Below are 22,808 nucleotides of genomic sequence, written 5' to 3'. Positions count from 1 at the left end.
TGTTTTAAGTTTGACTAAGTTTATAGATAATATAATAATATTTATATTTATCAAATTAGTTTTATTAAATTAATAATTAAATATATTTTATAATAAATTTATCTTGAGTCGAAAATATTACTTATTTTTTTTCTATAAACTTGGTTAAATATGAATAAAAAGTAGTTTGACTTTAACAAAAATCAAAACATCTTATAACCTGAAACGAACGTGGGAGTAGTCAATTTGCTAATTGTTTTTGTAAGGACGAAATCTGCTGTGAATGATGAGAGAGGCTAAATTGTGAATCATCTGCGAAGTGGCTTCAAGCCTTCGATTTCAACAGATTAAAATTAACGTGCCATCTGCACCAACCCAACCAAAATATATAGCAGTACGACGAAACGAAGAGACAACAAATCCGTTCCCCAAATGGCAATATTAGTGTTAGTCAATTTTTAATTAGTTAGCCTCATCCGGAAATCCACCGCGCCGGCAAGCCAAAGCCCCATGGCCCCCAGGTCCCAGTTACTTGGCGTCGTTGGCGACCAGCACAACGCGAGGCCACGCGCGCGCAGCAGCAGCCGCCCACGCGAAGCAAAGCAAAGCCAAACCCATGGATAAACGAAACGAATAAACACGATCCCCCGTCCAGTACGATTCCATTCTGTCCCCGATCCCGTCACGTCTCCTGGAAACACACCACCCGCTTCTCGTCTCCTCGTCTCCTCGTTCGTCTCTCGCCTCGTCTTCCCCGTCCTCCTCCGCGCGATTCCCCAACCCTCCCCGAAGCCGCAGTCCACCGCAAGTCGCCTGCCTCCTCCGCCCCGCGCCCCCTCCCCCCGTGCGCCGGCGATCGCCGGTGCCCGCCAGGTCGGTGGAGTCTATTGCTCTCTCTCTCTCTCTCTCCCCCCATTCCTTCCGCGCCGCTTTCGTGCTGATTTTTTTTAGCTTTGGATGAACGAGTTTTCGTTTTGGTGTTAGGCGTTATTGGGATGAGAAATCTAGGGTTTGGAACGGCGGTGTGCGGAGGTGGGTTGGGTGTTGGTGGGGAGAGGTTTGGCTAGAAGTTAGCTCAACTGGTTGTTTAGTAGATAGCCGTGAGGTCCGTGCGGGACACCGAATTGCTTTCCGTGGAGGCGACACAGACGATGTGAATGGTGATATGTACTGCGCGATTACGTTTCGGCTGCAGTTGATTGATCAATTCGTCAACATTTCTGAGCAAAATCCGTTTCATCATTAGGAATGAATTCATTTGGCATCACATTGCTGCTGCCTCTGGAAATGGAGGCACTACCCTGGTTGGCATCTAGTGCATGATATAGGATAAGTTCGTTTTTAGCCTTATTATCCATGGTGCCTTTTCGGTTTACCTGCGTTAAGCTTGTTCATAATTTTGTGTAGGCTCAGATTGTATGAAAAAGGTAGCTGTATATAGACGTACAAGTAAGAGCGTTAGCTCAGTTTTTTCTTAGCTCCCATACTTGTGAGTTTTTACACACATACATTTTGTTGTACTTGCTGGAAATTGCAGGTATGCAAAGTGTGATTCATTGAATTCCTTTTGGTTTTGGTGACAGGTTATTTCTTGTGGCATGGCAAGGATACATATTGGTCTTGGCTTGTTCTTTCATAAATGATGTCCTTCCGTTCGAAGGACAGAAATGTGCAACCACGATTTAATTGGCCATGGAGAAGCGAATCACCATTATCAGCACAACTGCTCGTTGATATTCCACCTGAAATAGAGTTATCGGACTACAGAAGGTTGCCAGGTTCAGGAAGTGAGAGCCCATCTGGACTTCTCCATGGTGAAGGCTTCAAGGACGAACCAATTGCTGACTTGGATATTTTCTTTGAAAGGCTTTATGAATATTTCTGTGCAAAAGGGCTACGATGCATTGTTACCAAATGGATAATTGAGATGCTTAACGTACTTTTTATGGTATGCTGTATTGGGTTCTTTTTCTTAATTGTTGATTGGAATGCCCTCGGCCATTTGAAATGTGGTGTAGAGGCACTCGAATCTGGGGAAAAACCATGTGATCTAATGCAAGTCGTTAAGCATAATCCATTAGTTCCATTCACATTTCCTAAAATGATCACTATTGGATCAATGGTTATATTGACAACTTACGGTCTTATCAACTTCCTCAAGTTTTTCGTGCAACTCAGAAGTACATTGAATATTCGTGACTTCTACTGTAACAGGTAACATTTCTGATTAATATGTGTGTGTTTATAGCTCAGTGCAATCATCAATGACTGAATCCACCTTCTCTTTTCTTTTTGTGTAGTCTGAAAATTACAGATCTTGAGATCCAAACCATCTCATGGCCCAAAATAATTGAGAAGGTTGTCCTGCTACAGAAATCTCAGAAACTTTGTGTTGTAAGGGACCTCTCGGAGCATGATATTATCATGAGAATAATGAGGAAAGAAAATTACTTGATTGGGATGGTCAATAAAGGCATTATCTCATTTCCAATTCGTCCTTGGGTACCTGGAGCTGGACCAACTGTCAAATCCCATTTGCAAAACAGGAGAAACCATCTGATACTCCCGAAAGCCCTAGAATGGACATTAAATTGGTGCATCTTCCAAAGTATGTTTGATAGGTAAGGAAGTCTGTAGCTCTGTTACTTTTAACTAGCTAACATTGGATTATTTGGCCAAAGTATTTTGATAACATTTGTTTGGCAAATACTCTGCTGTCAACATAATGAATCTAGGTATCTTTTTCTTCCACATTAATCCTGCGTTTGGGAGAAAGCGGGTGAAGACACCCTTAAGTTGTCATGTAATAACACTTAATTGCACAAGAGAGTGCAAATGTCCCTACCAATCTTTATCATTCTCTTTTGTTATACATTATGTTCAACCTGTGTGGAATACAGAATTGTTGATGTTATGCATAATTGTCTCTATCTAGCTGGTTACTAAATTCTAAATATCTTAACTCAAGCTTTACTGCTTTACTGATTTTCTGATGACTTCATAGAGATATCGAGTAATTTAGATATTCAATCTGTGTAAAAGCTGGATGCTTTTCTTCACCCCCATCTATTCCCATCAAACAGCTCTTATGTGGATTTTGCACAATAGCACCTAAAGACGTATTTGTGCTAAGATACCCTCCCAGCTTCCAGTTTGTACAACATCCGCTGAAACCTTCTAGCAAGAGCTCGCACATCGCATTGGGATGTTCCACGATTTTTTTTTGTGTGTAGTTTTAACCTCTAAAACTATACTGAAAGCCAATATCATTTTCTTCTGCAGTAAATTCTGTGTTCGGAAAGATTTTCTAACAAGCCCAGCTGTGTTAAAGAAGCGACTTGTATTTGTGGGCATTTCAATGCTTATCCTTTCACCCTGCCTTGTAATATTCCCATTAGTGTACCTCATTCTGAGACATGCTGAAGAAATTTATAATCACCCCAGTACAGCTTCATCTAGAAGATGGTCAAACTTATCAAGGTGGATTTTTAGAGAGTATAATGAGGTACCTTCTTTTGCAGAGATATTATTACTATTATGATGCAGTCATTGTCCTGTCCAGTATTTCTTCTAAATGCCTGCCATGTGCTTACTGTATTATATTAACTGCAAGCTCTGCCATTTGTTGAGGCCTATAGATACTATCATGCTATGCAATCAGCCTTGTTTTTCTTCGTCTAAAGTTCAGTTGCTTACAATAATTTCAGGTAGATCATTTCTTCAGACATAGGATGAACAACAGCGCTGTGCACTCTTTAAATTACCTGAAGCAATTTCCAACTCCACTGATTTCTATAATGGCAAAATTCATATCTTTTGTTTCTGGTGGTTTGGCTGGTGCTCTTATAATCATTGGATTTCTGGGTGAATCTGTTCTTGAGGGCCATGTAAGTTATTTCTTCCACTTTTTCTCATTTGCTATTACACATTTACACATGTCTTATTGACCTACTAAATCTCACATACATTCATATCTTCTGAAGATCTTTGGAAGAAATCTATTCTGGTATACTATTGTTTTTGGAACAATAGCTGCCATAAGTCGAAAAGTAGTGGCTGATGAACTTCAAGTAATTGACCCAGAAGGCGCTATGTGCAATGTTGTCCAACAAACGCATTATATGCCTAAGAGGTGGCGTGGTAAAGAGGACAGTGAAGTGGTGCGAAGAGAATTCGAAACACTATTTCAGGTATTTTATCAGTTCGAGAGAATTTTGCATATACCATATATAATCAATTAGATATTTAGTGTTCTGTATACTGTACTACTTGGCTTTGGAACTTCAACCATCACCATCATCAAATTTTCTAGTTATTTGTGATTCTGCTCTTTATTTTTTTGTCATTGAAAGAACTGCGCAAATGCTCTGGGCTGATGTCCACATAATCTTATTTGAACAAAATTGTACAAATGCAAGGTGCGCACACAAAAGTACACGAAAAAAAGGTGGTTTGGCAAAGAGTTGACTGAGAGAATTGTGCAATGTGCATATACCGTACTGAATCAACTAATCAACATACTTGTCCTATATGCTGTACAATTTGGCTTTGGAATGTCACCAATCACTATCATTCATTTTGTCAGCACTCATCGTCTTTCTTTATTGAGAGAACTATGAAAGGTTGTATGTTGATCTCAACAGAATGTTATTCAACAAAATTGTACAAGTGCAATGCCCACCTTAGAGAAGTACATGAAAAAGTGACGGCCCAACTAAGTTACATCGGAGTAACGCTGACAATTGTAAACTCATTTGATATTAAAGTTGTTCGTGGCCACTGGGTGATTCAGCAGTTGCATTTTTAAATGAGTCTCACTTGCTTATTTTGCTAGGTGAATCTGGAAATAATAGTGTTCAAATTCTCTGATAGAACTAATGACAAAGCTTGGCATTTTCTAGTTGTTTTATATTGCTTTCAGTTAAAGCGCTATATCTGAAGATGAAAAGAAAATGAGTTTCTCTTTGTTTAAGTGCTTTGCAGTCTAGATATCAGTACCTTACATTTGTATCTTGGTTGATTTACGTTTAATACTCTATTGTCCATATCATATTGCTCTGAATTTTAACTAAGTAATTTTACAAATGCAGTTTACCATAGTAATGCTGCTTGAAGAGATGGCCTCCATTTTCATCTCTCCTTACTTGCTCATCTTTGAGGTACCAAAGGTAATGTTCTGAACTTGCTCAACAACAGTGTTTTTTCTAAAGTTCTTTGACAGTGAACTCCTTTTATTATACAGCGTGTTGATGATATTCTGCGATTCATCTCAGACTTCACGATTTATGTAGATGGGGTGGGAGATGTGTGCAGGTTCTCTCTTGATGTTTCTTAAGAAATGAATTTTGTTATCATATATTGCCACTGGGTTTTTAAAACATTTAACATCATTTATTCTCTGTGTTTCAATAGCCTAAGCTTGTTTGACTTCAGAAGACATGGAAATAGAAACTATGCTTCACCATTTGATGCACTTAAAACGCTTAGGAGCTCCCAAGGGAAAATGGAGAAATCATTTTTAAGGTACATTTAATTTCAAGTTTGAATTACTTCATGTGTTTCTTACTAGCTATTATATTGTACTCATATTGTTATTAAAAAGATATCTTAAGGGCCATCATTTGTTTATTGAAATGGCTTTGGTGTACTTTAGTAGTTCTTGGCTCTGAGGTTGTACTGTGGTATGATTTGCACGCTATTGTTATTTCATACTCTTGTTCAAACTAGGGGGGTATTTTAGTTCTATGAACATTTTACGAGGAAATGTGTTAGTTTGTCTATGTAGTTTGCCCATGTCAACAGCATAGTGCATATGGTCTAGACTGTACAAGTCAACATTAACTATGGATATATGATGAAAATATTTCTCAGAAAATCACAACAAATGTGTTTCCAGCATTTAATTGAATTTACCAGAGTATTATTTGAGTATACTGTTTTGTCCATAAATATGGCCAAAGCTGAACACTTGACCATGATACTTTTTTGGGTGTCTTCTTGTCAGCACTATAGACTCTGTAGAATATAGGCACTACGGTGCTGCCCTCGTCACATCATATTCCAAGAAAGCGACATCCAGTTTTGGTTTAGTACTTTAGTCCACCATGTACATTGCATTTTCAAGAGTGAATAACAGAATAAGCAAAGTAGTACTCCAAGTTTCACTTAAGGCTTAATTTGGTCCTTGACGTTTCAGTCCGTCCATATTAGACCATTAGTCCTTCATGTTTTCATTTTAGTTCAAACTCATCGTTGGACCCACTTGTGAAGACATATAGCTAAATCTAATTAGCATCTCTCTTGATAAATGACTATTATTCCCTAATTTCACATGTATAAGAAAAAGAAAAGAAAAAGACAAATATGTCTTACTATTTGGCCAGTGAACCTGTTTCTCAAGACCCCTCCAATACCCAATGGTTGTGTGCTGTTTTTTTTTCTGTTGAAATTTGTGTACAATGAGTTCTCTTAGATAAGGGATATTTTGTAATAGAAATGTTGACTTATTATTGGCTAATCAAGTGGGTGCAAGTATGATTTCGAACCAAAACGAATACTTAGAGGACCTGTGTGGACAAAATAGAACTTAAAGGACCAAATTGAGCCTCTGGTGGAACTTTAGGGACTAGATTAGCTATCCACCCAACTTCCAACTGTATGCAATGTGCCCTGCTGTTGTCCTACAGGCCTAATGGATACTGGCCACTTTGTACTATGTATAGTTAGGAGGTTTTAGTTAGTCACAAGTGTTGCAGCCAAGGGTAGATCCAGGCGTAGGACACAACGCCCTTGTAATTGGTTGTTACCAATTGCAAAATTCGAAGATACAAATGGCCTAGCTTAATACAAGCTAGCTCAGCCCAAGGTTTAATGCTAAAAATAGGTCTAATTCTATTATATGATTGTTTACAGTTTTCAAAGTGTGTATCCATCATGGGAACCAAATGCAGAAGGCAAACAATTCTTAACTAACCTCCAAAAGTTCAAGGAAAAGCAAATACGGCAGCAGGCTCTTGCACAATATCAAGCAATGGAAGCATCAGGCTTTGTGGCAAGCACCAGAGGTCACAGGGATGATATCTTCCACCAACTACTCCCTAGTGATATCCATAACCGTGCTGAGGCCGTCTCACCTGCTGTTTACAATTTGGGCCCGTTAGGATTGCTTGACACAGATCAAAGAAGTCATCCATATATTCTGGATTGGTACTACGTCTGCCATCCACCTCACTTGGATAGAACCGAGGCTCCTTATTTCAACGAAGTGTTCCCTGAGACCAGTGAGAACACAGGTTCAGCAGCATTTAAAGCATCTGAAATTGAAGAAGCAAGGGGCTGGGACTCTGATACGGTTCCCCCGCCTCGAGCAGATCGCGATGAGTGGAACTTTAACCATGAAAGGGTTCGAAGCCATATGGATGCATCGACATCAAGCAATTTGTTTCATCATGCTCCAGTAGAACACCGTGATACCAAAGGAAATATTATCGATTGGTGGGATCAAGCACCTGAACATTCTACTGGTCAACAAGGAAGTTTTCTGGAGCCTCCGGAATTTGGAAATCGATATGTTGCTGGTAACCGTTCCAGTTATCACTCTGGTGATGTGTCTGATGGAAGTGTGGAAGAGCTTGAGCGAAGCTATAACAGAAGTAGCAGCAGCTGGAGAAGACCTCAAGATTTGTCCACTACAAGGTATATGGACGACTCTGACATTGAGGAAGGGTTGAATCTTCCTTTTGCTGATCTCCCGCAGAAGGATGAAGATGCTCGACATGGCACATCTGATACTAATGACCCCACGCCAGTCGGCCTTCCTGTAAGAATAATTCCTAGAAGCAGTGACCCTGTTTAGACTGAAAAGCTCTCAGATACGTATATTTGTGCATGGTTGTAAATATCTGTGTGAACAACGTCACAAACTTCACCAAAACTGGCAAACGCCGCAAATTCATTTGTACAGAACCACATATTACCTCACTGTATAGTCTTCTCCCTGCCCTCCTAGGGATTGTGGAGCAGGGGAAGAACCATTCTTTTGCAGCACGAAATGCATGGATCCAGTTGTTGCCTCGTTTCATTTTTTTTCCTGCACTATATTAATCAATTTATGCAGTGATTAGCCATTGCCGCATTACAGACCTTGCAACCATGAAAGTACTGTCAACTTCAAGTACTATCGCTGTTCCTGTAGTAACTTGTACAGTTCTACCTGATGGCTCTACAGGAGTACAGCATAAAGCAATCAGGACATGCAGTTGATCCAGTGATTGATCAGCAACCCAAGCTGTATGAAGGAATCCGATGCTGGGGGCCATTACCTTGGTCGTCCAGACGGGCAAGGGTCGAGGCAGAGGGAAGCGTCTAGCCGTCTACCTTGCTTGCCAGGCACTTGACAGTTCTTGCCAACTGGAGCTGTCATTTTTAAGGCACTAACAGAAAGAAAAAAAAAAGTATTTGTGAGTATGTACACTCTTGGGGCCAGACAGGACGCCAGCAGCTCTAGTTTCATTGTCGAGATCGAAGCCAGGAAAAGGGTCGTCCTCTGAAAACGATGCCGTTTCGATATGCAGATTGGTAGGAGTAGGTCTAGCACGCGGCACGCAACAATACCGACATAGTCCAGACCAAACCCCTGCAGCAATTGGAGTAGCAGAAAGGCTGGTTGGACCAGCTGAGATCCGGGCCCAGAAAACACAAGCAGAAGGAAAGGGGACCCTGATGAGCAGCATTGCCATCTACTGCTATTCATTGTTCTTCGCCCAATGCTTCACGTCCGGATAAACTTGCAATGAATTCGAGCTTCGAGTCCGGTCATGATTTTTCTTTTCATTTTTTCAGTCTTCTTACCGGCTGATTCTGATCGAGCTCGCAAATCGTCATTTCACCAAATTGCCAACTTGGCTAGCTTCGATCATAAATCGGCTAATCCGTGGCGGTTTCCCGCACGTTTTGCTCCCTATGGACGCTACATCCACCCGTCGTCCTTGGAGGATTCACGTGACAAGGAACCCTACGGCTCACCCCCAAAAATCAATCCCCAATTAAGTTTTGGTACGAACTTGAGCTACCTACATCATGCCCATCTCCGACGGAAAAGAGGGAAACGGAAACTAAAAAGGTTACAGGTCGTTTTCTTCCGTTGAGCTACTACCACGCACAGCTGCCCCGAAAGCAAAACCGAGATCGTATCGTCTCGACGTTTCGTTGGCACCAAGGCATGCACACGCCTCGGTTTGGTTCAGCTCGATTCGATCGGTGGCAGTTGGCGGTAGGTCGGCAGTTGTTGGGTTTCTCCTCGATCGCTTCGTAATAAAACCTGCAGGCAAACAACGTTCAGAAACCGGTAAGCCGGTTCGTTCCGCACGGCGTGACATGGTCCGGTTAAAAATTCTAAGCGAGCGTCAGCGTCGTCCTCGTCGCGCAAGGAATTAAACCCACGGACTTCGTGTGCATCCTGGTGCGTTGATAAGAGGAGAAACGGCCATAATTCCAACGATGATAGCAAGGCACCGCCCGGTCCGTGCGAGTACGTGGTTAAATACTTAAGCCGCGCGCGGTGATGCGAGGTGTGAGCAATTGTGATATTTTCCCCCTCTTTAATTGTTGTTTCTTTTCACGGGGACAAAAGCCGTGAGCACATATGTCACGCATGGACACCTAAGTGGCCATTGGACTCTCTCAAAACGACTTCTTAATGAGGCTGTAGCAATGTCAAATGGTTTTATACGCATGGACAGTGAAGCTTTGTCGGCAAATACATTGAAAACGGTTACTTCTTCGTGGTAAAGCGACGTTCGTACAAAGGGTTTTTGACATGGATGAGGATTGGAGCACAGTTCTTTAGTTCAACCTAAGCATGTTGAATCGGCTGTCATATTCCGTTGATTAATCGTTCTTGTTGCCTCACTTCGTTTAATTTAGACTTTAGATGATTCTAGTTGGTAATATTTTTAGTGTTCTCGGATTTCTCTTGTCTGGCCACATGGCAGCGCTTTTGGACAACTTGTAAACAAGTGGTTACAATTACAATCAGCAGTGATAAAAGTAAATTATTCAGTTGCCACAGGATATGTAAAGATTGCGTGTGTGGAATGAGTTACGTTAATATTTATGGGCCGCTAATACACCAGTTACTAGGCTCCTATAACAATCAGGCAAAAACAGTTCACAGAAAACATGCCCCCATTTGCATTGCATACAACAGGTGCCTGAAGGGATCAAATGAGAATTGACACTAGTTGCATTTGCAGGTCAAACATGATAGTTCCTTTTAGTTAAACATCATTAAGTAGCACTTATGTACAAACCCTATTTACATTCATCTTCTATCTGTCTATTTCCATGTAAAGATGCATGACCCACCAACGCGTCCCTTTAAACCTCCAAGCTGTTAATTACCGACAAGCAGCCTTTTTCATTTCTACTATATACACGTGACAACTAATAAATCCTAAAAAAAGAGCATAAAAAAATCTACTCAATTTACAAACTAACCCATGGACCGCCCCCATATTTACACAAGCATCCCATCGGATCGGACACGTCATCTGTACTCACGAGCAGGATCTTATGAGGCCAAGGCTGAAGAGGTTCTTCTTGACGAGGCTCCCCAGCGAGAACAGCCCGCCGCCGCCGCCGCGGCCGGCGGCGTCGCCTTCCGCCGAGCAAAGGCGCGGCCACCGCTCCTCGTCCACCCGGAGGCTCTCCGTGCCGATCCTCTGTATCACCTCGTCGATCGTCTTGGGATCGGCGGGGCGGCCGGCCACGTCGGTGACGTGGAAGACGTTCATGGCCATGTCGTCCCTTGTCGTGATCTCGGCGTGCGTCACCGAGAGGCCGTTCTCCCGGAACACGCGCGTCACGTAGGCGAGCAGCCCGCGGCGGTCGGAGATGCGGAGCTCGAGCCGCACGCCCTGCACACAGAAAAAAGATCGCGTCAGACGGACGGGCACCGCGCGCGCTGGCTGGGATTTCGGCCGAACACATGGGGGGTGTAGTGGAAAGTCGGGCAAGAACGAAAGTGACTTCGCGGCTTGGTGCTGCGAAGTGGGCACAGCACAGCACGGCCGCGATCGGTGGCGTGGCATGGAGGGAAAGCAAAGGAGATACTACTGCTACTCCATCACGTACCTCGGATGCGCGCCTCTCGATTGCCGCTTGCAAGCATCGGATCACATGCTGCCTCTCGGCCTCCGAGCTGATTGGCCGCCCGTCCGAACGCCGTATGTAGAACTCCTGCAAGCGGTGAAGCCAAGCAAACACAGCTCAGGTTAAGCTAGTACACATGTATACCCAAAAAAAATGCAACTTTTAATCCAACATCGCGAAGCAGAACACACGAGGCAAATAGCAACTATTCCATCAGCCTCACCAAATTCGACACCATAATTTCCATCGACGATGGGGCCGACATAGGAATAGCAGTGAAATCAAACAAAAAAAGAAGGGAAACGGTAAACGTCATTAGAAAGCAAAAGCGAGGTAAAAGAATTTGGGAAAAAAATGACAGAAGACGATTCGCCTAACACAACCACCCAAAGAAACATCTAGATTCGTGAGAGGAAGCCAGCTCAACCAAAGAGAAGAACAGAGTAGAGGGGAATTGGTAACACCGAACCCAAAATTAACAATGAGACTTGGGGAAATTGGACCAACCAAAACAAATCTTGAAAGCTGGATGATGGGGAGAAACAGCTGGAAGGCTCACCTGCTGCGCGTGATCGCCGTCGGTGTCGAACGTGCCGTGGTACACCACGTAATCCAAGTCCGTCAAGGTGCAGACCACGTCGAAGAGCAGCTTCGGCCTGTCGCGGCAGCTCACGGTCACCACCGAGTACCCTCTCTCCCCCCAATCCTGCACCGCCACCGCCGTCATCGGCGCGGCGCCGCGGCTGTCGGCCTCCCCGTCCTCGTTCAGCAGCTGGTGGAGCCTCCGGTCCAGGTTGCCGGCCGCCGACGGATCAGCCAGGACCGTCCTCGCGCAGCGCGCGCCGCCGCGGAGGACGTGCCTGAGGCGGGACTCGATGCGCCTGACCCGGGCCGCGTCGTCGATCGGCGCGCCCGTCTCCTCGTCGCGGACGAACACCAGCGCTGCGACGCGGCCGCCGTGCGTCCACGCCCTGGCCTCGACGGTGTTACACCGGAGGTCGTGCAGCACGGCGAACACCTCCGAGAGGAGGCCCGGGCGGTCGGCGCCGACGAGCTCGAGCAGGGTGAGCCCCTCCGCGGCGGGGCCGCCCGCCGCCGCCCGCGGCAATGCTTCCGCGGACAGCGACGACTCGAGGCGCGCCAGTAGCGCGTCCGCGTCGGCCACCTTCCTCCCCGCGGCGTCCGTGACGTGGAACACGTCCATGAACCACCGCCCGTCGTCGGACGAGATGTACCCCTTGCGGACGCACACCCCGTGCTCCGACAGCGCCGCCACCGCCTCCAGCAGCATCCCGTGCTTCCGCGCGCTGTGCACCTGCACCAGCGTCGCCGTCGCGCACACCCCGCTGTCCACCACCACCCTGTACCACACCGCGCCCGCGCGCAACAACAACAGCACCCTCACCACCCGTTCGATCGATGATCCCAAACCGGAACACACCACAACAGCAACAGCAACGAGAACCCTTACCTCGGGGTGTTCATGTGCCGCACGAAGAGCTCATACACCTCGGAGGGATGGTACCGCTCCATCGCCTCTGCCGCTGCCGCTGCCGCTTCAGTTTGCCCGCCTCCCGCAACGGTTTCTTCCCAATAAATTTCCTTCGAGACGGCGAAGAAGTTTTTTTTTTTCCGCTCGGCGGAGTGGAACAGGTTCGGTCGGGCGGAGAGCGGTTCAAAATCGGGCGAGGAATTGGAAACGGTGGGTTTTTGGCTGCCGCTGCGCTGCGGTTGGCTGTGCCGATGCTCCCTTGTGAGGTGGCCGCGCCGGGCGGGGGGGTTGGGTTGGGTTGGGTTTGGCTCAGTCAGCGCCCGTCTAAAATGGGGGCAAAAGATTGGCGCGGTTTCGGCGTTGGCTCCCTGCGAGTCAAATGGCGGTCGCGGGAGAGGACTGGGCGAGTGGAATTGTATGCAGTCGCGGGGTTGGACTTTGGACCGAACTCGGCTGGCTGGAACGGGGAATTCTTTGGGAGATGTGGTGGTATGGGAGAGGGTGGCGTGTGGAAAGTTTTTGTAGCGTTCGGACAGGGGAAAGCGGCTCGATTAGGGAAGAGAGACAGCTTCACTGGCCCATCCCTGGTGGCCACCTGTCACCTACTTTCCCCTTTTCAGATTGTTCTTTCTTGTGTTCAGCTGCTACCTTGTTTGCCAAACCAGTGGAGTGTTTACATGTAATTTATAGATATAAGTAGGGAAAATAGAGGTTCTGCTATTATGCTATCTTCCTCTTGTTTATTACCTTAAGCTAACATGACCATAAATACAAACCCTAAATAGCACATCCTTGTAAGTAGCAAATTAGAATTTTGTTATCGTTTACTTTGTATAGCTGAACAGGTACACGTTCGTTTCTACTTCTTGTGGCTGCAACCCCAACTCGGCAGTAACCGATTAAAGAGAAAAGCCGCGGCCTTCACGAAACGATCGCAAAATACGCAGGCAAAGGCAGCACCACCGACTGGCCGCTCGCGTTATACACACACCGCGTACGTACGCTTCTAGGTGGAGACGGAATACAACACGCGGGGATCTGATTCACACCTGCCACGCACAGCTTGCACGCACGCGAGCGATATCAGGATGATGATGGCCGATCCACGCGACTGGTCCGCTCCCACCGAACCGTGGGGGCCGCGTTACCGGTTAAGGCGCGTCACTGTGTCAGTGATGGCCCAGTTCCACCGCTTGCCTTCTTGCTTGCCATCCAAGCCATTGCCTGGATGGTGAATCACCGACTTTTGCTCTTTTTTTTTTTTTGAAACACATTATAAACGCAGGCGCTCACAACGTGCGCACACTCACCCCTATGAACGTACACACGCATACCCTACCCCTATGAGCACCTCCGGAAGACTGGGCCGGCATATCTTGAAATTGACGAAGTCACCACAGACGCCTCGCTGTCGACGGGTACGTCGCCTACCACTGAAAGAATAATTAGCCGTAAATGAGAGCCTGTTTAGTTCGGGAACAAATTTTTTTTTCATGCCACATTACATATACGGATACATATTTAAAGTATTAAACGTAGGCTAATGTATGGTTTAATTCCCAACTTTTTCTTTAAACTTCTAACTTTTCCATCACATTAAAACTTTTCTACACACACAAACTTAACTTTTCCATCACATCGTTCCAATTTCAATCAAACTTCCAATTTTAGCGTGAACTAAACACATCCTAATAACAAAACAAATTACAGATTCCGTCTGAAAACTGCGAGACGAATTTATTAAGTCTAATTAATCTATCATTAGTAAATGTTTACTGTAGCACCATATTGTCAAATGATGGAGCAATTAGGTTTAAAAGATTTATCTCGCAAATTACACGTAATTTGTGTAATTAATTTTTTTAATCTATATTTAATACTTTATGTATGTGTGGAAACATTCGATGTGACATGGATTGTTTGTGAAGTAAACAGGGCCTAAGCTGTCAAGGCAAAAACAAGGTTAAGCTAGTTCACTCTCTTTGGAAAGTGGAAACTCCATCATCTGGGAATTGGGGTACGTTCACTGTAGTAGGAGACTAGGAGCAGTAGATATGCGGAGGTTCTATGGACACTGTTACTACGAAAAATTAGCTGAAACGTGAGTGACGGAAGACAAAAGGGGTAAGATTGTTACGAGCTGATGAAACGAATCCTGAGTACAGAATATACTCTCTATTTATTCTCTTTGATGTTGATTAGTTTAAAATGAACTAAACAATATCGTAAAACTAGAAACAGAGAGAGTAGATAGGATGGACGGAAAAGAAATACCAGTAAGACTCAACTGAAAATACAGGAGCTAGTCATGTGAAATTGGAAGTGGTATAGTAGCTAGTATAGATCCTAAAAATTCACGGCTTTCTTAGCTGTGAAGGGAGGCCATGGAGCAGCTGATAGGAGAGATCTAGAATCTAAATCTCATAATTAAAGCCGTTTAAGTATCCAACAGTGGATCTATGGAAATGATGTTGTCCTTTCAGCACATGCCTTTTTCCCCCAAGTTTTCTTCGATCGTCCTGCAGCTTGTTATTAAGTTAGCTGTACCAGGTTGTGAATCTTTCAGGCTAGCCCAGTTCGTATCAATGTGACATTTCTTCCGGAGTTAGAGGCGTCCATTTTCCATGCTTCGGCGGCCATCTGTGTGGTACGCTTGCATAGATGCATGTAAAAGGATTGGAATTGCTGTGTTCCTTGTAACTGATGTACGAAAAGCACGTGCCTGCAGCAAGGACGATTGGACGAGCCCTCTCTTGGCCAATAGTAACTCCGAGATTTTGGGCCCGTGATTAACTTCAGACTTTCAGAGAAACATGCATATAGATCTCGGTGAGACCAGGGTTTTCTTTTTCTTTTTAATACGGAGTAGTATATCGAAACAAGCCAATAAAACGGGCATAATGGCACCGCGCGATCGCGTCGCCGCCCCTGATCCGGGTCGGTGCCAATCTCCAAGAATTCCCGAAACGAAATTGCAGCGGCGACGGCGACGCGGCACGATTGGTGGCGTCGCGGGACCGCGGGAGGAGTGGCGATGGCCCTTGGGCCTCGCGTACGGCCGGCGGACACATGGAGAAGTGCGTCCCCCCGCGTCCGCATGTGCCCGGGTTGCTCTGAGAGAGACGGCAGCCTACGCGTGTCCAACCCGACGCGGCCACGTGAGCCGACGAGAACGCGCGGGCATGGAGCGGTGGCACATGTGCCGCGCGCGCAGCGGCACCAGCACAGCAGCCGCGCCATGTGGGTGGGGGTACGGTCGCGCAAACACCGGTGCGCCCGCGAGATCCCGCGGTGAAACCGAGGTGGGAGACGGCGCACGGGACAACAACGCCCCGCACGGTGGGGCGCCGCGCGCGGTTGTCTCACCCTCACCCTCTCGATCCCTCTCCGCCCCGCGCGCGGTTCGGCGGGTGGCCGCGCTGCCGCGCATGTGGCGCCGTCGCGCGCCGTGTCCCCCCAACCCACCCACGACTGCCACGAGCCCCAGAGCCCGTGGCCGGTACCCATGTGCGCTTGTTTTACGGTGCGGCGTTTTGCCGGTTTACACGGTACACTAGCCCACGACACAGTACCACTACTCCAGCACTCAAACAAAACTACTACTTCCTCCGTCTTAAAATATAGACTCAACACGATCTCTGATATGCTACTTTGACTAACAATATCTATATAGAAGTAAGATGCTTTAAGAAAAAGAGTTACATATTACGATAGTTTTTTTAATGACAAATCTAGTAACATCAATTTTACGTGATTATTATTTTTTATTTTTTACTATTAATAGTTAAAGTTGAAAATGTTTGACTTATCACTATAAAAAAAATTCTTATATTTTGGATTGGAACGGATGGAGTACAATTTTTTGCACGGTATACTAGCCCACGACACAGTACCACTAGTCCAGCACTCAAGCAAAACTCCATTCTGATTAAGGAATCAGATACGTGCCAGGTTTACCAATGATTCCGGGGACGGCGGGGAGACTCCTCACTGCATCACTACCAGTAGTCCAGTACTGCACACCGCGAGTCCGCGACACTCAGGATCTCGATCAAGGAATCAGATACGAGCCCAGGTTACGAATGATTCTGGGGATAAGCAGGCCGCTGGAACCTCCACAATCTAGGAGGACAGCGACACGGACGGGCTACTTTTGCTTCAGTTCTCCGAGTCATCAGCCTGCCAAATAGATTAGTGAAGGGAAGGTACCACCTTCCTTGGATGCTTTGTTTTAGAGAAAGCTTAATTGCAGTGTTAGCACGAGGTCCGATTCGTGTTACCTTTCGGTTACGTGGTAATGTCGGCCAGCTGGACGAACAACGCTACTTGACCAGCTTTACCAGACTTTTAGTTTAACCAAAGGACGTTCTCGTAGCCAAGTAATCAAAGGGAAGTCATGTGTGAGTCACCGGATGCAGTTGGTGATTGCTGTTCACCAAACTCTCTCCTATATGTTGTTAGAATAAATGGGCTAGGCCCAATTTATTCTATTGAATCTCAAAGACCCATAATAAGTGTTAAGGATAATAATACCACCTCAGGATTTAAGCGAGGAATATCTCAACCTAAATAGGGAGTTATTGGAGGCTCCCTGTTGACTGGTTGAGGTGGGGGTTGGAAAGCCACACGCGCGCGCGCCGGGCCAAGGGCGAGGCGTGGCGTGCGTCACGTCACGTCGTTACTCTTTTGCAACCACTAACCCACGTTCCTCCGTAACAGCGCGTCCACGATCCCACGTTCCTACGACTGATAGATAAGGACGCGTCCACGATCCCACGTTCCCACGACTGCCTCTCTCCTAATAGATAAGGAGGCCGTGAGTCCGATCAGAACGATCCGATAGATAAGGAGTGACTGATAGATAAGGACGCGTCCACGATCCCACGTTCCCACGACTGCCTCTGATAAGGACGCGTCCACGATCCCACGTTCCCACGACTGCCTCTCTCCTAATAGATAAGGAGGCCGTGAGTCCGATCAGAACGATCCGATAGATAAGGAGTCCGATCAGAACGATCCGATAGATAAGGAGGCCGTGAGTCCGATCAGAACGATCCGCTTGCTGGCCGTGAGTCCGATCAGAACGATCCGCTTGCTGGCCGTGAGTCCGATCAGAACGATCCGCTTGCTTCTTTCCTGGGTGAACGATCCGATAGATAAGGAGGCCGTGAGTCCGATCAGAACGATCCGCTTCTTTTCTGGGTGTTAGTTCCTCCTCCTCCGCGCTTGTGCTGCTCTCGCCTCCTCGCTTCTGATCGCTTGCGCGCACGAGAGATCGGAAGGAGCAGGGCCTCCGGAACCACACCTTCTCCTGAGATCTGCGCACCGGGTAGGCGGGTGATCAGGTTTTTGGGGAGTGCTCCCCGCACGACTGCTCGTCCTCGTCCTCGCCCACCATGTCTGCGCCTGGAGCCGGTGCCGCTGCTACTGCTGGAGGAGATGGCGGAGATGGTGCGCCACTTGGAGCTGGAGCTGGAGGTGGTGCGCCAGGAGCTGGAGCCGGTGCCGCGAACAACAACACCAACGGAGGCAGTTCTGCCTCACAATCCAGCGGAGGGCCATTCTCAGGGTATATCTTTCTCCTGTTCCTGTTCTCGTTGTTAGCGCTTTATTGCTATGTTCCTGTTCCTGATATTCATGATGCCTCTAGCATGCTACTGCGTTACTGCTATGTTCTTCTTCCTGATATTCATAATGTTGTTCATGATGCCTTTAGTATGCTACTGATAATGTTACATGCTGTCACTAGATCACCCTACACTGTTTATGCCATGATTATTGTCTTAACATTTGGGATTAAAATATGCCGATTTATGACCATATTTCCAACAATCCAAAAACCTGATAGGTCATTTTCGATAGTTGGCTTTGCTGCTGCACTGAAACCACATGCTTTTGATGGTTCTAATTATAAGAGATAGAAAGCACGTGCACTATTGTGGTTGACAGCGATGCAGTGCTTCTATGTTTCACGGGGCAAACGAAGTGAACCACCTTTTTCTCCTGAGGAAGAGGCTAAGTTCGAGGCTTCGGATTGCCTGTTCCGTGGAGCATTGATCAGTGTACTTGCTGATAACATAGTGGACGTGTGTATGCACATGCCTTCTGGGAAGGACATGTTGGATGCACTTGAGGCCAAGTTCGGAGTTTCTGACGCCGGCAGTGAGCTGTATGTCATGGAGCAGTTCTATGACTACAAGATGGTCGATGACCGTTCTGTAGTAGAACAAACTCATGAGATTCAGATGCTGACTAAGGAACTTGAGAACAACAACTGTGAGTTGCCGGACAAGTTTGTGGCGGGTGGCATTATTGCCAAACTGCCACCTTCTTGGTCGGACTTTGCCACTTCTCTAAAGCACAAGAGACAAGAGTTCAGTGTTTCTGATCTCATTGGCTCTTTGGGTGTTGAGGAGAAGGCGAGGGCAAAGGACGTCCGGGGCAAAAAGGTTGAGGGAGGTTCTAGTGCCAATATGGTACAGAAGAAGAACCCTCATGCATCCCGCAACAAAAAGAAAGTCAAGCCTGATGTCAAACCTAAGGCTGCAACCAACTTTAAGAAGAAAGGCAAGGGAAAGGCAAAGGGAGACTGCTTTGTGTGTGGCAAGTCTGGGCATTGGGCCAAGGACTGTCCTGAGCGCAAAGACAGGAAGTCTGCCAACATGGTCATTAGCGAGGGCGGAGGAACATCGGGGTACGGTAAAATATTACCTACAGTTCTCTCTGTTTTTCACTCACCTGATTGGTGAGTGGACACTGGTGCTAATATTCATGTATGTGCTGACATTTCTCTGTTTTCTTTTTATCAGGTCGGGAGAGGTTCCTCCTTGTTGATGGGAAACAGGTCGCTTGTGGATGTTCATGGTGTTGGTACGGTCGATCTGAAGTTTACTTCGGGAAAGACCGTGCAGCTGAAGAACGTGCAGCATGTCCCTTCAAGAAAGAAGAATCTTGTTAGCGGCTCTCTATCATGTAGAGAAGGTTTTAGACTTGTGTTTGAGTCCAATAAATGTGTCGTATCTAAATATGGGATTTTTGTTGGAAAAGGTTATGACAGCGGAGGCTTGTTCCGCTTTTCTTTGAATGACATGTGTAATAATCATAATGTTGTGAACCATATTAGCGAGAAATATGAGTCTAATGTGTGGCATTCATGACTCTGTCATGTGATTTTCGGTTGTATGACGCGCTTAGCTAACATGAGTTTAATTCCAAAATTCACTTTGGTCAAAGGTTCCAAGTGCCATACTTGTGTTCAATCGAAACAACCTTGCAAGCCTCACAAGGCATCTGAGGCGAGGAATTTGGCACCTCTAGAACTTGTTCATTCCGATTTGTGCAAAATGAACGGCGTGTTGACTAAAGGGGGAAAGAAATATTTCATGACACTGATAGATGATTGCACTAGATTTTGTTATGTGTATCTATTGAAAACAAAGGATGAAGCATTGCATTACTTTAAGATCTATAAAGCTGAGGTAGAAAACCAACTTGAAAGGAAAATCAAACGGTTGAGGTCTGATAGAGGTGGGGAGTATTTTTCCAATGAGTTTGCATCCTTTTGCGAAGAGCTTGGAATTATTCATGAGAGGACGCCTCCCTATTCACCCCAATCAAATGGGGTGGTCGAAAGAAAGAACCGTACTCTAACTGAGATGGTGAATGCCATGTTAGACACTGCGGGGCTTTCCAAAGAATGGTGGGGTGAGGCAGTTTTGACTGCGTGTCATGTCCTGAATAAAATTCCAATGAAGCATAAGGAAGTAACACCATTCAAGGAATGGGAAAGGAAGAAATTAAATCTCTCATACCTACGAACATGAGGCTGTTTGGCCAAGGTAAATGTACCTATAGCCAAAAAGCGGAAACTTGGACCAAACACTGTTGATTGTGTGTTCCTTGGTTATGCTATTCACATTATGGGTTATAGATTCTTAATAGTAAACTCTGGAGTACCCGACATGCATGTTGGTACAATTTTTGAGTCTAGAGATGCTAGATTCTTTGAGAATGAATTTCCCATGAAACATACACCTAGCACCTCTAGTCAAGAAACTGTCATGCCCTATGAGCACTTTGCACCGATAGAACACAATGATCAAACGCCTGAGGAAAATCCTGAGGAGGATAACATTGTAGATACTCGCAAGAGTAAGAGACAAAGGGTTGCAAAATCCTTTGGAGATGACTACATTGTATACCTCGTGGATGACACCCCAAGAACCATAGAAGAGGCATATTCATCTCCTGACGCTGACTACTGGAAGGAAGCAGTACGTAGTGAAATGGACTCGATCATTTCTAATGGTACTTGGGAAGTCGTTGAGCGTCCATATGGGTGCAAGCCCGTAGGATGTAAATGGGTTTTCAAGAAAAAGCTTAGGCCTGATGGTACAATTGAAAAGTACAAGGCAAGACTTGTGGCCAAGGGTTATACCCAAAAGGAACGCGAGGACTTTTTTGACACATACTCACCAGTTGCTCGCTTGACCACGATTCGAGTACTACTTGCTCTGGCAGCCTCTCATGATATTCTCGTCCATCAGATGGACGTTAAGACAGCTTTCCTAAACGGAGAGCTTGAGGAGGAGATCTATATGGATCAACCAGACAGGTATGTACTAGAAGGTTAGGAGGGAATGGTGTGTAAACTGTTGAAATCCTTGTATGGCCTCAAGCAAGCACCTAAGCAATGGCATGAGAAGTTTGACACCACGCTTACATCTGTAGGCTTTGTTGTGAATGAAGCTGACAAATGTGTGTACTATCGCTATGGTGGGGGAGAAGGAGTGATCTTGTGCTTATATGTCGATGACATATTGATCTTTGGGACCAGCCTCAATGTGATTGAGGAGGTCAAGGACTATCTGTCCAAGAGTTTTGAAATAAAGGATTTGGGAGAGGCTGATGTTATTCTTAACATCAAACTACAAAGAGGATATGAGGGTGGGATTCACTTGTGCAATCCCACTATGTGGACAAGGTTTTGAGTCGCTTTGGATATAGTGACTGCAAGCCAGCTCCTACTCCTTATGATCCCAGTGTGCTATTAAGGAAAAACCGAAGAATAGCAAGGGATCAACTGAGATACTCTCAAAACATTGGTTCATTGATATACTTGGCTAGTGCAACAAGGCCTGACATCTCATTTGCTGTAAGCAAGATGAGCTGGTTTGTCTCAAATCCGGGAGATGATCATTGGCAGGCTCTGGAAAGAGTAATGCGCTATCTAAAGGGCACTATGAGCTATAGAATTCACTATACCGGGTATCCAAAAGTTCTAGAAGGGTATAGTGACTCAAACTGGATATCTGATGCTGATGAGATAAAAGCCATGAGTGGATATGTGTTCACACTTGGAGGTGGCGCTGTTTCCTGGAAGTCTTGCAAGCAGACCATCTTAACGAGGTCAACAATGGAAGCAGAACTTACAGCACTAGATACTACGACAGTTGAGGCCGAGTGGCTTCGTGAACTCCTGATGGATTTGCCGGTTGTTGAAAAACCAGTGCCAGCTATCCTAATGAATTGTGATAATCAAACATTGATTATTAAAGTGAACAGTTCAAAGGACAACATGAAGTCATCTAAGCATATCAAGAGAAGACTGAAATCTGTCAGAAAGCAGAAAAACTCCGGAGTGATAGCATTGGACTATGTCCAAACGGCTAGAAATCTGGCAGATCAGTTTACTAAGGGGCTACCACGTAATGTGATAGACAGTGCATCGAGGGAAATGGGCTTGATACCCACCTAAGGTCGCACAATAGTGGAAACCTGTCCATTGTGATCGGAGATCCCGTAAATTTGGATGGCGAAACAAACTATTATGTGACTGAGAGAAGAGACCCTTGAAAAGGGCTCATTTTCATGATGTACTTCTCTTCTTTCCTACATGGTAGGATGGCTCATGCCTTAATGTGATCCGAGTGGCTTTTCCAAGCAGAGATGTTGACCTGCAGAACATCTCAGAAAGAACACACCTATATGAGTTCGACTGCTAGTCACAGTCTATGAGGTTTGGGCGATCTCTAGATACTCATGAAAAGCCTGGAGTTTGACTTATATGCTCCAAACAGAGGGGATGCGAACGGCAACCCAGTACCAGTCAAGGGTCTGAGTGAAACTAGATCACACAAAACTGACAATTCAAGGCATAGTCCATTGTTCAGTTGTGGTCTGATGT

General features: G+C 45.7%; 2 protein-coding genes across 2 annotated transcripts; one reads left to right on the top strand and one right to left on the bottom strand.

The window, feature by feature from the left end:
* The first annotated feature begins 637 nt into the window (after positions 1–637).
* Positions 638–8,057, top strand: LOC127767245 (autophagy-related protein 9-like). The gene is made up of 10 exons (XM_052292515.1): positions 638–852; positions 1,563–2,193; positions 2,280–2,600; positions 3,262–3,484; positions 3,687–3,866; positions 3,963–4,169; positions 5,070–5,147; positions 5,222–5,292; positions 5,392–5,502; positions 6,892–8,057. The coding sequence occupies exons 2-10, from the start codon at positions 1,619–1,621 to the stop codon at positions 7,832–7,834; spliced, it is 2,709 nt and encodes a 902-aa protein (XP_052148475.1). The 5' UTR covers positions 638–852; positions 1,563–1,618; the 3' UTR covers positions 7,835–8,057.
* A 2,168-nt stretch (positions 8,058–10,225) lies between these two features.
* LOC127768692 (ACT domain-containing protein ACR8-like) lies at positions 10,226–13,249 on the bottom strand. Its single transcript, XM_052294320.1, has 4 exons — positions 12,602–13,249; positions 11,690–12,491; positions 11,113–11,217; positions 10,226–10,895 (listed from the first exon to the last, which is right to left on the bottom strand). The coding sequence occupies exons 1-4, from the start codon at positions 12,661–12,663 to the stop codon at positions 10,536–10,538; spliced, it is 1,329 nt and encodes a 442-aa protein (XP_052150280.1). The 5' UTR covers positions 12,664–13,249; the 3' UTR covers positions 10,226–10,535.
* Between the last annotated feature and the right edge of the window lie 9,559 nt (positions 13,250–22,808).

This window comes from Oryza glaberrima, chromosome 3, assembly GCF_000147395.1.
Source record: "Oryza glaberrima chromosome 3, OglaRS2, whole genome shotgun sequence".
Taxonomy (NCBI): Eukaryota; Viridiplantae; Streptophyta; class Magnoliopsida; order Poales; family Poaceae; genus Oryza; species Oryza glaberrima.
The sequence above is the reverse complement of the archived record's forward strand: the minus strand, read 5'-3'. Positions and strand labels throughout refer to the sequence as shown.

Bases quoted from the DNA above. Each gene is read 5' to 3' on its own strand.
- LOC127768692 (XM_052294320.1), bottom strand. From the start codon at position 12,663: ATGGAGCGGTACCATCCCTCCGAGGTGTATGAGCTCTTCGTGCGGCAC. The intron at 11,218-11,689 runs GTGAGCCTTCCA...CACCGCTTGCAG, and splicing joins ACGGCGATCACGCGCAGCAG to GAGTTCTACATACGGCGTTC. The intron at 10,896-11,112 runs GTACGTGATGGA...TTCTGTGTGCAG, and splicing joins TCGAGAGGCGCGCATCCGAG to GGCGTGCGGCTCGAGCTCCG.
- LOC127767245 (XM_052292515.1), top strand. From the start codon at position 1,619: ATGATGTCCTTCCGTTCGAAGGACAGAAATGTGCAACCACGATTTAAT. The intron at 5,148-5,221 runs GTAATGTTCTGA...TTTATTATACAG, and splicing joins TCATCTTTGAGGTACCAAAG to CGTGTTGATGATATTCTGCG. The intron at 5,293-5,391 runs GTTCTCTCTTGA...GTGTTTCAATAG, and splicing joins GGGGTGGGAGATGTGTGCAG to CCTAAGCTTGTTTGACTTCA.